This window comes from Ziziphus jujuba, chromosome 9 (assembly GCF_031755915.1).
Source record: "Ziziphus jujuba cultivar Dongzao chromosome 9, ASM3175591v1".
NCBI lineage: Eukaryota > Viridiplantae > Streptophyta > Magnoliopsida > Rosales > Rhamnaceae > Ziziphus > Ziziphus jujuba.
In genome coordinates this window covers 5,613,033-5,629,306 of record NC_083387.1, presented here as the reverse complement: position 1 = coordinate 5,629,306, position 16,274 = coordinate 5,613,033, and the positions used below count along the sequence as shown (strand labels likewise).

The 16,274-nt window shown below is 36.7% G+C and overlaps 3 protein-coding genes across 3 annotated transcripts; all 3 read left to right on the top strand.

Annotated features, from left to right (window-relative positions):
- Positions 1 to 914: 914 nt before the first annotated feature.
- Positions 915 to 4,450, top strand: LOC107434223 (NADH dehydrogenase [ubiquinone] 1 alpha subcomplex subunit 9, mitochondrial). Its single transcript, XM_016045663.4, has 13 exons — positions 915 to 1,111; positions 1,221 to 1,317; positions 1,732 to 1,796; positions 1,914 to 1,999; positions 2,117 to 2,201; positions 2,280 to 2,350; positions 2,450 to 2,581; positions 2,816 to 2,931; positions 3,077 to 3,200; positions 3,267 to 3,335; positions 3,681 to 3,801; positions 3,926 to 4,135; positions 4,246 to 4,450. The coding sequence occupies exons 1-12, from the start codon at positions 1,018 to 1,020 to the stop codon at positions 4,063 to 4,065; spliced, it is 1,200 nt and encodes a 399-aa protein (XP_015901149.1). The 5' UTR covers positions 915 to 1,017; the 3' UTR covers positions 4,066 to 4,135; positions 4,246 to 4,450.
- Positions 4,451 to 9,118: 4,668 nt separating this feature from the next.
- Positions 9,119 to 11,880, top strand: LOC107434244 (xyloglucan galactosyltransferase MUR3). The gene has a single exon (XM_016045691.4). It carries the CDS (start codon positions 9,772 to 9,774, stop codon positions 11,515 to 11,517), a length of 1,746 nt encoding a protein of 581 aa, XP_015901177.2. The 5' UTR covers positions 9,119 to 9,771; the 3' UTR covers positions 11,518 to 11,880.
- A 1,215-nt stretch (positions 11,881 to 13,095) lies between these two features.
- On the top strand, positions 13,096 to 16,257 carry LOC107434252 (subtilisin-like protease SBT1.2). Its single transcript, XM_016045701.4, has one exon. It carries the CDS (start codon positions 13,772 to 13,774, stop codon positions 16,067 to 16,069), a length of 2,298 nt encoding a protein of 765 aa, XP_015901187.2. The 5' UTR covers positions 13,096 to 13,771; the 3' UTR covers positions 16,070 to 16,257.
- The last annotated feature ends 17 nt before the right edge of the window (positions 16,258 to 16,274 follow it).

The following is a 16,274-nucleotide window of genomic DNA, read 5'->3' as shown; positions in this document are numbered from 1 at the left end:
TATAAAATTTTGAATAATACTAAACAAACATATTACTGTATTAAAAAAGTTGATTCTTTTTTTTTTTCCTGCCAAATATAGCTTTTTTCTACTGGCGGAAAACCGGCAGAAAATTGGCAAAAAATTAGCGAAAAACTTGCAAAAACTGACAAACTGGAGGAAAATGGCGGAAGTTCATCTTTTTCGCCAAATTTTCTCCGTTGTTACTATTTTTCGCAATTTTTCAATTTTACACAAAATTTTTCCCATTTTCAAACCATATGCCACCTAAGTATCTTTAAAATCATATATAACAGCTTATAAATTAATTTCTTGCATACCCATATTAAATAAAAAGCTTAAAAATTCCAAAACTAACAAAAAATACAAGAAAAAAGAGAAAGAGAAAAAAGAAAAAAAACATATATTTCCTTACTTTCATCTAATAAGAAAAAAGATAAAATTTTTACCTGAGTTTAGTTTCAGATATGAGAAAATACAAAAAAATGAGAGTGAGAGGAGATGAGATGCAAAAAGTGGCCTGTTAGAGAAACCCTTATATAAACGACTGTGTAGAGGAAGAAAGAAAGGGTAAAAAAAAGCCTTTTGCATAATTTTCAATTTTACCAATGATATTTTTATCCCAATGTGGCTACTTTTTTTATAAAAAATTTTTTTTGCTATTCTTCAACGATCATGTTACGGGTGGCTATTTTTCGAAATAACCCTTAAATATTTTGTTAAGAAAAGCCCGTGATATTGTTTCATAGATCCATTTAATAGCCCCTAGAACAAGCAATTGAAGTAGCACAGAAGCGAGAAAGTGAGGCCCAATAGAATTAATCCAAAAAGGAGCCCACACAGAAAATTGGGCTTTGGACTCCGATCCAAATCCCATAATCTAAACCATCCCGTGCACAATTCCTTCTTCTTCACCCGGCCCTTGAACGCAGAGCTAGCTCTTTCTCCCTTCCCCTCTCTCTCTCTCTCTCTCTCTCTCTCTCTCTCTCTTCCTCTGTGCAAGTGTAGCTGAGCACGATGCAGTCCATTTCGAGGCGTCTAGGGCACCAATCTCTGAGACCTTCACATTCAGTCGCGTCGCTCAAGTCTATCTACCCTCTTTCCGATCACTGTAAGCCCTCATTTCCACCATTTCTTTAGGGTTTTGTGATCGCAACTTTTTAACCTATTGACACGGTCAATTCCTTAAGCGGTCTTAATTTTGAATTGAATTTCTGAAGATTATGGAGCTGATCATCCAAAGTACGGATCTACTCTTGCCACCAAGGGGGCGGGGCACCTTGTTCGCAAGGGCACAGGTGGAAGATCATCTGTTAGGTAACAATGAAATTTGATTATTGCTTATCCCCTTTTTGGATGCTTAGAAAATGTAGGAAAGTGAACATTCATCTGTTATGCTATTTTTCTTTCTAAGAAAATGTAGGAATTTTTATTTTTTATTTTTTACTGTCGTGGACTCTGAGAAACTGGTAAATTAGCTCTTGACAAATAATTTTCGAAGTTGCCAAACTGAGGGTTAGTTTGTGTTTGCAATGCAACTTCTCATACTATACTAATATATCAAATGTTGACACCAAAACTATTCTAAACTGTACCTGGCTAGACAATGTGCTTGACTCAAAGCCCTCAGTGTGGTTTAGTTAGGTGTAGTTAATAGTTACAATTATTTGGAATATAAGCATTACCAGTTTGGTTGTTTACATAGTTTGGCAAATGAATTGTATCTTGCAGTGGCATTGTTGCTACTGTCTTTGGGGCAACTGGGTTCCTTGGTCGTTATGTTGTGCAACAACTTGGTGAGTTGAATCTTTAGTAACCTATATTTTATATTTCTAGTTTAAGACTACACATGGTTTTAGTATTTTAAACCTTTTTGGTTCATGTTTTTTGCTGATTTGTTACTGCTCTTCCAGCTAAGATGGGATCTCAAGTATTAGTTCCTTTTCGGGGGTCTGAAGATAGCCATCGACATCTTAAGCTGATGGGGGATTTGGGACAGGTAGAGTAGCAAACATTGGGCAAGTGTTTCGTTTGGTTGGAACTGCAGTTTATGTTGTTCTGAATATATTGCTTCAGTCTGCTAGGCTTCTGATCTCCTCATGATTTACTCATTCAGATAGTGCCAATGAAATATAATCCAAGAGATGAAGCTTCCATTAAAGCTGTTATGGCAAGAGCTAATGTAGTTATTAACCTTATTGGTATGCATCCTTTGCTTCTACTTTCATTTTAAAGGTTAAAATTATTGGAGTCCACTTGAAATCAATATTCTTATGCAGGGAGGGAGTATGAAACAAGAAACTATAGCTTTGAGGAAGTGAACCATTCAATGGCGGAACAACTTGCCACAGTAGGTTCCTGCACTTTTTGGTGAAACCCCCTCTCCTTGCCCTTTTTCTCTTTTGGTAATAAAATGTATTCAGCAGCTCAACTTTTTAATATTGTGCAGATTGCTAAAGAACATGGTGGTATTGTGAGATTTATCCAAGTTTCATGCTTAGGAGCATCTGCATCATCTCCATCCAGATTGCTAAGGGCTAAAGCTGCCGCTGAGAAATCAGTGATGGAAGAAATACCTGAGGTAGATTCATCATCATTTGTATTTATACTCAATTGGCAGTATTTAGGTTAGTTTGGAAAGACTTGAGAAAATAAGAGCTTGGTGGGATGTTGTTTTTATGGGTTTGGGTTTAACAGTATGCCTGTGGACTTGTTCGCTTGCTTGATGCTAAAATGGTCCAGAGTCTAGACTTATTGCTTTCATGATATTGGATTTTGTGAGCAAAGTTTTAAACATTTTTTTTTTCTTTGAAAGGCCACAATTTTGAGACCTGCTGTAATGATCGGTACAGAAGATCGAATTCTGAACCGTTGGGCACAATTTGCAAAGAAGTATAGCTTTATGCCACTCGTGGGCGATGGATCTACTAAGTATGTCTTCAATATAATAATTGAAAGTGTGTAATTATAATTTCATTTGTCATATGGTGATGATTATAATTATAAGTTGCGATTACTTTGTATACCCTTTTTTAACTTTGTAATAGATATTTTGCTGAGAAAACTTTCCTTGCAGAATCCAACCTGTATATGTTGTTGATGTTGCTGCTGCAATTATGGCTGCCTTAAAAGATGATGGCACCAGTATGGGAAAAGTTTATGAACTTGGTGGGCCAGAGATATTTACAGTGCATGAATTGGTAAGTTCTCAACATCTTCTTTCAGATGTTGCATAATAATGTTACTGAGCTACAACTGCAATGCAGGCGGAGATTATGTATGACGTGATCCGAGAATGGCCTCGCTATGTGAAAGTCCCTTTCCCAATCGCAAAGGTAAAGATACAACCCTTTGATAATTTAGGAGTATATTTGATGCCAGATGCTAATAACATAAAACGTCTTACTGCCTGGTTTTGCTATGTGTACTCACCCCCAAGTTAGCCCTTTAAACAATTTTGTAATTGGAGTAATATTGTAAATGTAACAATGGTGATTTGTAAGTATTATCTATCAGCACTTTCACAATTAAACCCTATTATCCATAAAGCATAAATACCTCAGAAGTTGTGTTATTCAAACTTTAGTTGCTGGCAAGGTGGCATACTATTTTGTTTCTTTTCTCTGGTGTTTTAATCGGTGGATTAATATTGACTACATATTGGGGTGTAATGATTTCAGGCCATTGCATTGCCACGGGAAATATTGCTTAATAAGGTTCCCTTTCCATTACCCAATCCCGACATCTTCAACCTTGATCAGATCCTTGCACTAAGTAATGATATCGTCGTGTCAGAAAATGGTAAGAGTATATCATTCCGCACAATAGTGTCATTCTTCCTTCTCATGTCTACTGTTTCAGAATTTTCCTACTGCACTTGGCTAGTTTTCCATTTTCCTGCTTTGATTTAGTGTGTCATTTGCAGCTTTGACTTTCAATGATCTTGGAATTGTGCCACGCAAGCTGAAGGGATACCCTATAGAGTTTCTTATTTGCTATCGTAAGGGTGGCCCCCAGTTTGGTTCTACAATCAGTGAAAGAGTGTCTCCCGATTCTTGGCCATGATCAACACTGGTTGTTGATGCCCAAATGTTTTCATTTTTGTTCAAGGGCAACCCAATTAACTTTAATTCAGGTTTGAATTTTTTTTACTAATGGTGCTTTAACAAAATTGAAAATCTCTCTCTAATACCGATACGATTTTGTCTCTTTTATTTAATAACAAGTTTGTCCTTGCTGCGACAGGTTTTCACAGGGGTGCTTGTTTAAAAGTTAGGAAAACAATAAAGAATGGAGAATGATTCTTCTGTGATTTCAGACCTGTATAATTTGAGTAAAATATCGCATTTGTAATTTTAAAGCATTTTGGATTATGGTCTTGAGCCCGCAATTATGAAGAGAATTCTGTGTATTTGTTTTCATGGCATTATCTCACCTTTCTTTTGGCTCCTTTCATGTTCTGAATTTGAACCGCTCGGATTTCTTTTTTTATTTTATTTATTCTTTTACTCTTTATGGAACCCGTAGTTTCAATGGGTAGACACAAATTTCTTTTTCAATAATATTATAATTTCCGTTATATATAATACTTTTCGTGCGGTCACGCATTGTGAATGTATTTTCAATATTATAAGCCGTTCTTCGGAAAAAAAAAAAAAAAAATTTGTTATAAGCCATTGTAAACTACAAGATTCTTTGGCGGGAAGATGGTGGCTAAAGTCATTATGTTTATACATTGACGTTTCTCTAGGCCAAGGCTGTTGCAGTACCCTTTTCGTTACTCTAGTCGAAGGTGCGTCGGAGAGAGACATTGCCTATCATTGTATTTGTAGCTAAATTCAAGATACCAAACGCATAATGCAAGCAAGGAAGCAAGAAACAGTAAAAATAAAGTTGCATTCGCTTCAACTAGAAATAAAAAAAGGAAAAATTTGGCAATTCTAATTCTCTGCCTAAATTGACAACAATGGAAAACTCTCCTGCATCCAGCAAGGACTCCTCCGAGGGAATCAACTTAGAAGGCCAAAACACAGGCGCAGCATTTTTCCTTGGTCGAGGTAGCACTGGAAATCAGTCCCATGAAAGCTGTTGCATCAACATATATATAAACAACAACATTCAGGGGGCAAACAATTCCATTTTGCATACGAGTGAAGTGGAAATGAGAGATCCAGGAGTTCACATTTTCTTTGGAGACGTGAAGCTGGGTAAACGACGTTTAAGAAGCAACAAGATGAGGAAGATTAAAATAACTAAATCCCCTGCTAAGTTAGGGTCGCGTACGATGTTTTTTATTGCTTTTATGTCAATTCTCTTATTTGTTTCATTGTTAAGTTTTAAGCATATGAAAATTCTGTTGGGTAGGATATAAATCTTCCATTTTCTTCGTTCATCTACTTGTAGATATCATTGTTCCCTTTCCTTATAGATTTGGTCCTTCCACAAATCACTATCACCTACCATTTGATTTTAAACATCATGAAAGATTACCCATTCATTTTCGACATAAATCAAGTACGAAACATTAGATTATAGACATCCAAATCTAATATAATAGTGACTTTGGTTCTCTTCTCGTCCACATATACTTGTGGCCAAAGAGGGAGAGTTTTGTGGGTGTAGAGTCATCGTAAAAGTCCCCAAGAGGGACAAGTTATTGGTTGCCCACCTTCCCAGCACAAGAAGGATTTGCTTCCTTCCATGCTGGGCGTGCAGACTTAATCAGACTCTGCTTAAATCAATAATGCACCCATGTATTGACAAATGAAAAAACTTTCATTTTTTTATTTTTTATTTTAAATTTTGGAAGACAATATTTTCATCTTTATGGGGGCAAAACAAAAGCACTAAGTAAACTCGACTGCAATTCTTACTCCAAGAATGAACCATACTACTTCGGAGGAAACGCGAGTGGAAAATACTAGAGCCATACTTATGTCAAATTTTGCATCTCGAATTTTTATTTAAAATAATTTTGGTTGTTGAAAAATAAATGAGAGTCAAATGTAGTAATAAGTAATAAAATAATTGTGGTTGTTGAAAAGTAAATGAGAGTCAGATTTTGTAAAGTTAGTAATAAGTGATATAAAATAAATGATTCTATTCGCTATATATACAAGGATTATTACTTATTTGTTGAATTAAAACTTTTATGTTATGTATATATGTATATAGTCCAGTACATTTTTATAATAGTCTTGAATAAGATTCAATATTATTTTTAATAATTATTATATCATAATAAGGATTAGAATTTAAAATTTAAAAATAATTAAATATAAATTTAAATATATTTTAAAATTTTATTTAGAGATAATGAATTTTATAGAGATTCAATAATACATAAATATAATTTTAAATCTAAATAGTTGATGCGATCTAATAACTATAAAAAACAATAAAATCTCATATTAATTATTATATTAAGTATCTTGTTTGAATAAGGTTCATATATCCCTATAGTAAATTATCAACTTGTACCATCTCACTTAACCCCTTTACTTCCCAATAGTAATTGTTGAATGTTTGTCTTATCCATTTGGGCAGAAATCTTGCTAACATTCTTTGTATAAAACAAATGCTTTTTGGAAAGCAGATGTCAATATTTGTGTGTTTTCTCAACCATTTTATTTCAATCCTATGGCAATGTGATAAATATATGATAATCAAAACAAATTGCAAAGTAAAACCTATTGCTAAGTGGTTTCCCAATATTTTCTTCTTAACCAGCCTAGTAAACTCTTGAAAGGGAAAGGCATTACAGCATAAAATTTCTTGGACCCCATCAAATAGCTACTTCTAATTTTTTAGTTTTTATGGAAATCCCCTTTTGAAGTGCATTAAATTAGTTGTGGACAATTAAGCTGATTGACTAGATGTTAAGAAGAATGTGTTTATAGTTTCTCGAAAGAAGGATATCATGGTTGGCTTCCACATCATTATGTAATCAAAGGAGATATTCCAATTCCAACTTTGGGAAAGCTAGAGGGAAGATTCCAATACCTTTAACTTTTAAATTTTTATGATCAAAGCCACTAAAGTTGAATAATGTAGTACTTTGAGGTTGAGCTAATGATTCATTTGAATCAAGTTGGAAAAAACAATAGCATACAGTTAAACCAAGATGATAAAGCAAATTAAAGCAAAAAATGTACAAAAAAACAAAGGCCCAGAATTTAGTGATGGAAGTATATGTATAAAAATTAGAAAACTAAAGCCATTGAAGACACACTAGTGGGTTCAGTTTTTTTTAATTTTTAAATGAACTAAAGAATATAGAGAGCATACAGAGAGTGGCAAAATGAAGCACGCTTAGTGAATTTGTAAGTGGGTAAGTAATATATATTTTTTAATTGTTTTAATAAAACAAATTCATAGTTTAAACTGTTACCCATGTTTGGCTTTGCTATATGGTAGTTGGAGGTCACCATTGGACCATGGACCATTAGAGGCAGATCTGTAGCAATGGACTAGCGACACCATTGTCAAACATTAATACATTATTACTAGATTTGGGGCATAAGCACGATGTTGCACGTCAACTTAATATAAGGTTTCTTGCTATATATTTTCTACGAAGTAAACTTTTTTTCTTATTTGATAGGTATTTTTGAAAAATGTATTGTAATGAGAAATATAAAAAGGACCAAGAAAGCATCATATATACATGTATATAGTATGTATAGCTTCTCTGATTAGCATTTATATAGATATTGCACAAGTTGAACGTGGGGCAGTAAGAATTTACTCAAATCCCATAGGCAGGATCATGTTCATGTTCGTCTTCATGATGTCCCTCACATGTGGCTTGCAGGACCTGAAGACCGTCACATCTTCGCCCTTAATTTTACTTCTCTCTGCCTATCTTTTTCCCCTAGAAATTGGAGCCTCGTATTATACCTTTTAATCAATTTATGATTCCCTTTTTTGATTATTTATAATTTGTTTTTAAAGTTTTCTGGATCTTGGATCCATATTTTCACATTCTAATTCAACCGTGTGATTAATTCCATATTTTCCATAATTTGGATCATCCGTTAGTAATTAATTTCATGTACTGATATTTTTCCTAATAATGCATGTACCAAATTATTTGATGGTATATTATATTATATATCTATATATATATGTTGTTCCATAAAACAACGAGTTGCAGGGCAAGTCGTAGTCCGAAAAATTCACGTTCAACAAACAGGCAGCGTCAAGGTTTAAAGCAATGTCGTCCATATATGGTAGACAACCACATGGGTGAGAAGAGAAAAAAAACAGAAACTTGTTTTTTTCCTCACTTAGATTCAGTTCATTATTATTATTTGTTTTGGTAATTCAGTGTATTGTTAGAATATGTTTACGGTATGTGAATAAAGTAATAGAGAACTTAATTATAAGAGGCCTTAAGTTGAAAAAATAAACCAAAAAAAAAAAAAATCAATTAGTAGATTGGTTTAAGAGCATACATTAAGAGGAAGAAGACAAAATTTAACTTTAACAATTTTAATAATATTCCTACTCTCTTTAATTATCTTTTAAAACTTAATCTTGATTACTATAAATGTTATTGAAAGATAAGATGATAGACATGCTCTAGTTTTCTTCTATTTGATCTTCTCAGTGGATATAAATATTTTTTTTTTCAATTTTATATTAAAATCAGTATAAGATGATGATTAAAAAAAATTAAAAAAAAAGGAATAAATTCTTTATATTTTTTCTTTTCCTATTCGCAGTACACCAATCGAATGAAAATAATTTCAAAAAGAAATATAATAATAGATTTAGCAACAATCAGACCTCCATAATTTGACTCCACGTTTCTCAGACTCCATAGGCCTATTTTTCACCCAATCCATGCCCACCACGTGTACACCTTTGTTGTTTATTTATTTATGTTGAAAACCATCAATCTATTTGTCATTCGAGAAAAGCAATGAATTTTCAATACATGCATCGTAAATTAAGGAATGACATCATTTTCCTGAATCCGACACGTCGTTCTCACACTGCCACGCGGCAACATCCCATCGGCTACCGACAAGAGGCAACCCCAAGGCTCACGTTTACTAACATGCGCCACCTCCTCTTTCCCACCCTTTGGCCTATTTTACTCTTTTTTTTTTTTTTTTTTTCTCCTTCCCCTCATTTTCTCTTCTCCTTCTCTCTCAGGAAAACACTAAAACCAAAATTCTCAGTCTTTCTTGCCAACAAATCGAAATTTCCAAGTAAGTCCTTCTTTTGTTTTTCATTTTTTCTTACTCGTTTTTCTGAATCTCTGTTTTCAATTTCCTCTTTATTCCAATTTTGTTTTTGTATTTTCGTATATTTAGCTCCCCGAACGATCCGTAACCGATCGTATAGAACTCACTGATTATTCGGGATTCTTGCCCTTTATTTCGCTAAAAAGCTGTGTATTTCAGTTCCTGATTCGATAAGTTTCAGTTTTTGCTCTTGTTTATCTATTGCAATCATCTTGATCCTGTAATTCCTCTTCTACTATTAAGCTCTCGTTTCAGCACCTCGGAGCTAATTGGTAGGCTCAGAATTAGTTTGTTGAAACATAGGGTTTCTGGGGGGTTAAAGTTTGCTTTTTGCTTCGAAATCTAGTTGATGCAAAGTGTTTTTATGTTTTTTTTTTTGGGGGATTTTGGATGTGGGATTTCGGTATTTGAGTGTATTTGGTTATTGAATTAGAAATTTGAATTTTAATTCTTGAAATGGGTATTCGGTGATTGAATTGGTTGGTTTGGACTCTGCAAAATTGGAGTTGGAAATCTGATGAGACGCCGCTTGGCGGCTGGTGTTCCGTCCGAGCAAATGGAAAAAGGGACGGGAAAGAACCAGAATACCCGACTTTGTTTCTTGGCGTCTTTGTCTGCATTTTTCTGGTTTTTGTTATTGTACTTCCATTTTGTTGTGCTGGGACGTACCACTACTGATGAATCTCTCAAATTGCGACCCCCCGTTACTGATTCCTTAAGGTTACAACCTGATCCTGTTGTTAGCTCATATTCCAACCCTACCCCTGTAACCAGTGTTCTTCAAATTGAGAAACAACCCCCAAAGACTAACCAACCTCAAGAGAAGGAAAAAATCCCATTTATGAGAGCACTCAGAACTATTGAAAACAAGAGTGATCCGTGTGGTGGGAGGTACATTTATGTCCATGATCTTCCTTCGAGGTTCAACGAGGATATGCTGAAGGAGTGTAAGAGTTTAAGCCTTTGGACCAATATGTGTAAGTTCACAACCAATGCGGGGCTTGGTCCTCCGTTGGAGAATGTTGAGGGGGTTTTCTCAAATACAGGGTGGTATGCCACAAATCAGTTTGCTGTTGATGTTATATTCGGTAATCGTATGAAGCAGTACGACTGCTTGACACGCGATTCATCACTTGCCGCTGCTATTTTTGTACCCTTTTATGCTGGGTTTGATATTGCTCGATATCTATGGGGGCACAATATTTCAAGGAGGGATGCAGCTTCGCGGGATTTGGTTGATTGGCTTATGAAGAGGCCGGAGTGGGGAATTATGGGTGGCAAAGATCATTTTCTTGTTGCTGGTAGAATAACATGGGATTTTAGGAGACTGTCTGATGAAGAATCAGACTGGGGTAACAAGCTTCTCTTTTTGCCAGCTGCCAAGAACATGTCCATGCTTGTGGTCGAATCAAGCCCATGGAATGCTAATGATTTTGGCATTCCATATCCTACATATTTCCATCCAGCAAAGGATGCAGATGTGTTCATTTGGCAGGACCGTATGAGAAAATTAGAGCGAAAATGGCTTTTCTCTTTCGCTGGTGCTCCACGTCCTGACAACCCCAAGTCAATTAGGGGCCAGATCATTAATGAGTGCAGAAATTCGAAGGTTGGCAAACTGTTGGAATGTGATTTTGGGGAAAGCAAGTGTCATTCCCCAAGCAGCATCATGCAGATGTTTCAGAGCTCCCTTTTCTGCCTGCAACCACAGGGTGATTCATACACACGGAGATCTGCTTTTGATTCAATGTTGGCTGGTTGCATACCTGTCTTCTTCCATCCTGGATCAGCATACACACAATACACTTGGCATCTTCCAAAGGATTACACAAAGTATTCAGTTTTCATTCCAGAAGATGATATTCGTAAGGGGAATGTTAGTATAGAGGAGAGGCTCAGTCAAATTTCTCCTGAGCAGGTAAAGATTATGAGGGAGGAGGTTATAGGCCTTATTCCAAGGCTAGTTTATGCAGATCCTCGCTCTAAACTGGAGACTTTAAAAGATGCGTTTGATGTTTCGGTACAAGCAGTTATAGACAAAGTTACCAAGTTGAGGAGAGACATCATTGAAGGTCGTACAGATGATAACTTCATTGAAGAGAACAGTTGGAAGTATGCTCTCTTGGACGAAGGTCAACGTGAGGTGGGACCTCACGAATGGGATCCTTTCTTCTCAAAACCAAAGGATGGTGCCGATTCTGGTGATTCATCTGCGGAAGCTGCTAAAAACTCTTGGAAGAACGAGCAGCGAGATCATTCATAACTGGAAGGTAACAACAGTGCTAGTGCAATAGTTGTAATAATGCTTATTGCATACAGATTAACAGATTAGCATGAGACTGCCTAGGCGTGTCTGAAGTTCTGGAGACCTTGTCATGAAGTCATCTTTTAGAACTTACTATGTCTCATGTCTTTTTTTTAAAAGCCAGCGCATAGATTGCCCATATCTTTGTTTAAAACCAAAACACAGTCGCATATTTTCCCCTATAGGATTTTTATTTTATTTTTTTTTTTTTTCGCTTCCTGCATAATGTATTTGGTCATGAGATTCTTTATGAATGTAATGTAGCCAGAGGTTTCATATTTTCCCATCCCTTACCGGAAATAAAAATGAGTGATTCTTAAAGGATTTGTTTAATTGTGCCTAGAGTTTTTGTGATTAGATATAGGTCTGGAAAAAATATATACATATAATAACAGATTGAGGCAAGACTTGTTTTTGTAGCACTTACGACATGTCAAAGAGACCCCTTTTTAAAAAGTAGGGTTTATTAAAAAATAACAAGGGGCTGTGTATGCTAGGACGCTTGTTTGAGAGGCATTGGAGAGAAAACTGTGTTAGTTAAGCAAAGCTCACGTCACGTGTGTTGCCTGATTTCAATGTGGGTTTCCAATTACATCCATCTCATTCTCATAAGCTGGGGGTGAGCTGGTATTCAACTGGGTTTGCTTCATAATACACCACACGCTTTTTTTTGTGTTACGCTACCGTAGAACCACGCGGCTTTCCCTTTTTTTTTGGTTTGGTTGGAAAAAATATGCTGGAATGTGTAAAATATTACATAGCCCGAACCAGCCCAAGATTTGGGCTGAAAAAACCAAACGAAGATTCAAAACCTAGGTCAGTACTTGAGGGAGTAAATCTTGAAAAACCAACATATTTTGCAAGTTTATTCACCAATATATATATATATATATATATTGCAAATTCTATAAGCATAATTAAAATAATAAATAAAAAAAAAAGAAGCTAACCAGGTCAGCTATTGTAAACCTAGAGACATAAGACCTGGTTGACAGTTGACCTATTATAAATTTCGATTAAGGTTCAACCTAATTTTGACTAACTTGCCCAAATTCAATGCTTGATCAGGTCCCATGGCCATGGACTGTCTGGCTTGGTCGTTCAGAAAATTCTTCTCTCTTTGGTTGTACTTGTTAGCTTGTAAGGTGCCAGTTGCCGCCGGCAATGTCACCCCAGTCAAAATTTCTTCACCATACACCGCTCACGCAAAAAACAACAACAAGAACAACAAAAATAAAATAATAAATTTTTTTAAAAAAAATTTCTGGAAGTGGAAAAACCTGTACGACTTCTTCATTCCAGTGTATTCCAACTATTTACGCGAGGACCAAAATTCTTGATCCAATTCCTTAGTATAAAATACTTGTACTATAGTATTTATTGTTGGTTTTTAAGAGACTATTTTCACTTTAACAAGTATTAGGAGACAAATATAGCATATGACAAAATCAAAATTAATTAAATACTTGTACTATAGTATTTATTGTTGGTTTTTAAGAGACTATTTTCACTTAACAAGTATTAGGAGACAAATATAGCATAAGACAAAATCAAAATTAATTTCTAAAACAAAAACTTAATTTATTTTGTTACTTTCTACTCATGTAGCTGTACACTTCCTGAAAAGTGAAAAGTGTGAGAAATCAGAACATGCAGTGGAAAAAAAAAAGTACACAAAGCTGCCAAGATGCCCAACAGGAGTCCATGGAATAAGTAATTTAAATCCAGAGCGTGTACATAAATACAGTGGAGCAAATGCAATTAATGAGAATTCTTTGTTGCTACGCTTTCCAACACAAAAACAAAAATACCCCCCAAAACTCTTAAATTCCAAACATCAATTTCAGAATCAAAGATTCATATAGAGAAATTTTGAATATAACGGATTACTGTGTTAAAGCTATCTACGACATCCCGTGAGGCTTATACAAATCTCTATTCAGCTCCTCCGAGAATGCTGTAAGCTCCTCTCTCTCTCTCTCTCTCTCTCTCTCTCTCTCTCTCTCTCACACACACACACACACACACAACAAAGGATCCCCGTGATTGAGAGCTCTTATATTTCACGAGTTTCGTACTCACTCTCTCAGAACTCTCTGAAAAATGCATCCAAAACCATGTTTTGAGCTTTTCTCAATTTCTTCAAATACCCCACATTGCTTTCACCAAATCATTCTCCAAGCTCCAACCGTTACTGAATTGGTCTATTACCATGGAATCCAGAATCATTTTTTTATTTGCCAACTTTTTCCTCTGCTTGTTTTCCCTCCATGCAAACACTCTCCAAACCTACATTGTTCAGCTTCACCCGCATGGTACGGCCAGCTCTTTGTTTTCATCAAAACGTGATTGGCATCTTTCATTTCTTCAACAAACCATTTCTTCAGAAGACCCTTCTTCTCGCCTTCTTTACTCCTACCATTCCGCCATGGAAGGCTTCGCAGCTCAGATATCAGAAACTGAGCTTGAGTACTTGAAAAGGCTGCCTGATGTTATAGCAGTTAGACCTGACCGCCGGCTCCAAATTCATACTACTTACTCTTACAAGTTCTTAGGACTCAGCCCGGCAAGAGATGGTGCATGGTATAATGCTGGTTTTGGTCGTGGAACGATAATTGGGGTGCTTGATACAGGTGTTTGGCCTGAGAGTCCGAGCTTCAATGATCAAGGAATGCCTCCAGTTCCAAAGAAATGGAGAGGAATTTGCCAAGAAGGTCAAAGTTTCAATTCTTCAAACTGTAACAGGAAGCTCATTGGCGCGAGGTTCTTCACAAAAGGTCACCGAGTGGCTTCAGCTTCATTCTCACCAGTCATTGTTCAGGAATACGTGTCACCAAGAGATTCCCGTGGACATGGTACCCACACATCATCAACAGCCGGGGGAAGGTCGGTTCCAATGGCGAGTGTGTTTGGCAATGGAGCAGGTGTGGCTAGAGGAATGGCTCCATTTGCCCACATTGCGGTTTACAAAGTTTGCTGGTTCAATGGCTGTTACAGCTCTGATATCCTTGCTGCAATGGATGATGCAATCAGAGATGGAGTAGACATTCTATCCCTCTCGCTAGGCGGCTTCCCCGTACCCCTTTTTGAAGACAGCATTGCGATTGGCAGTTTCCGAGCAATAGAACATGGTATTTCAGTCATCTGTGCGGCTGGAAACAATGGTCCAATGGAAAGCTCAGTTGCCAATGAAGCTCCTTGGATTGCTACCATTGGTGCAAGCACAATGGACAGGAGATTCCCAGCAACAGTTCGAATGGGTAATGGCCAAACTCTTTATGGAGAATCCTTGTACCCTGGTAATCGACCTATGAACTCTGTGAAAGAGCTCGAATTGGTTTACTTGAACAATGGGGATGCAGCAGGCGAATTTTGCATCAGAGGGTCTGTTCCAAGAGCAAAAGTACGTGGCAAAATAGTGGTCTGTGACCGGGGTGTCAATGGCAGAGCAGAGAAAGGTGAAGTTGTGAAGGAAGCAGGAGGAGCAGCAATGATCCTGACAAATACAGAGATAAACTTAGAGGAGGACTCGGTCGATGTTCATGTCTTGCCTGCAACATTGGTTGGCTTCGATGAATCAATTCGGTTAAAGGCTTATATAAACTCTACACAGAGACCTATAGGAACAATCCAATTTGGAGGTACTGTCATTGCAAATTCCAGGGCACCAGCAGTAGCTCAATTTTCATCAAGAGGACCAAGTTTCACTAACCCTTCAATCCTCAAACCAGATGTTATTGCTCCTGGGGTCAATATCATTGCTGCCTGGCCTCAGAATTTAGGTCCCAGTGCCCTTCCAGAAGATACTAGGAGAGTGAATTTCACTGTCATGTCGGGGACTTCAATGGCATGTCCTCATGTCAGTGGAATTGCTGCTCTTATCCACTCAGTTCACCCCAAATGGAGCCCTGCAGCCATAAAATCTGCTATTATGACAACTGCAGATGTAACTGACCATTCAGGAAAACCTATAATGGATGGGGACAAACCGGCCGGAGTTTTTGCAACCGGCGCTGGACAAGTAAACCCAATAAGAGCTGTTGATCCAGGGTTGATTTATGACATCAGGCCAGATGATTATGTCATCCATCTATGCACTCTTGGATACACAAGAGCACAAATTTTCGCCATTACTCACAGAAACGTGACCTGCCATGAAGTTTTGCTAATGAACAGGGATTTCAGCCTCAATTACCCATCCTTTTCAATCATTTTCAAGCATGGAACGCGGAGCAAGATGATCAAGAGACAATTAACAAATGTGGGGACTCATAATTCCATTTACTCGCTGGAAGTAGAAGCACCACAGGGAATCAGAGTTAGAGTTAAACCTCAACAGTTAGTATTCAAGCGCAAGTATCAAACTTTGAGTTATAAGGTTTGGTTTCTATCAAGTAAGAAAACAAGAACAGAGAGTATGAGCTTTGCACAAGGGCATTTGACATGGGTGAACACTCAAAATAGCTCGTACAGGGTTAAAAGCCCCATTTCAGTAACTTGGAAGAAGTAAGGATGATAATGATAATGGCACCAATACTAGTCAAGGTGGCTTTGACTTTGAATGCCTATTATTGTCTGTTGATTCTTGAGGATTTATGTTCATGTAAAATGAGGGTATAATTTGGAATTAAGAAATTAGTTCCAATATATTCCCTCCAATGGGTTATCAAATATCCTGCTTATTAAAAAGCTATGCTATTATTTTGAAGCTACGC

Excerpts from the sequence above, each read along its gene's own strand:
- LOC107434223 (XM_016045663.4), top strand. The coding sequence starts at position 1,018 with ATGCAGTCCATTTCGAGGCGTCTAGGGCACCAATCTCTGAGACCTTCA. Across the intron at positions 3,336-3,680 it reads TCCCTTTCCCAATCGCAAAG|GCCATTGCATTGCCACGGGA; the intron begins GTAAAGATACAA and ends TAATGATTTCAG. Across the intron at positions 3,802-3,925 it reads TATCGTCGTGTCAGAAAATG|CTTTGACTTTCAATGATCTT; the intron begins GTAAGAGTATAT and ends TGTCATTTGCAG.
- LOC107434244 (XM_016045691.4), top strand. The coding sequence starts at position 9,772 with ATGAGACGCCGCTTGGCGGCTGGTGTTCCGTCCGAGCAAATGGAAAAA.
- LOC107434252 (XM_016045701.4), top strand. The coding sequence starts at position 13,772 with ATGGAATCCAGAATCATTTTTTTATTTGCCAACTTTTTCCTCTGCTTG.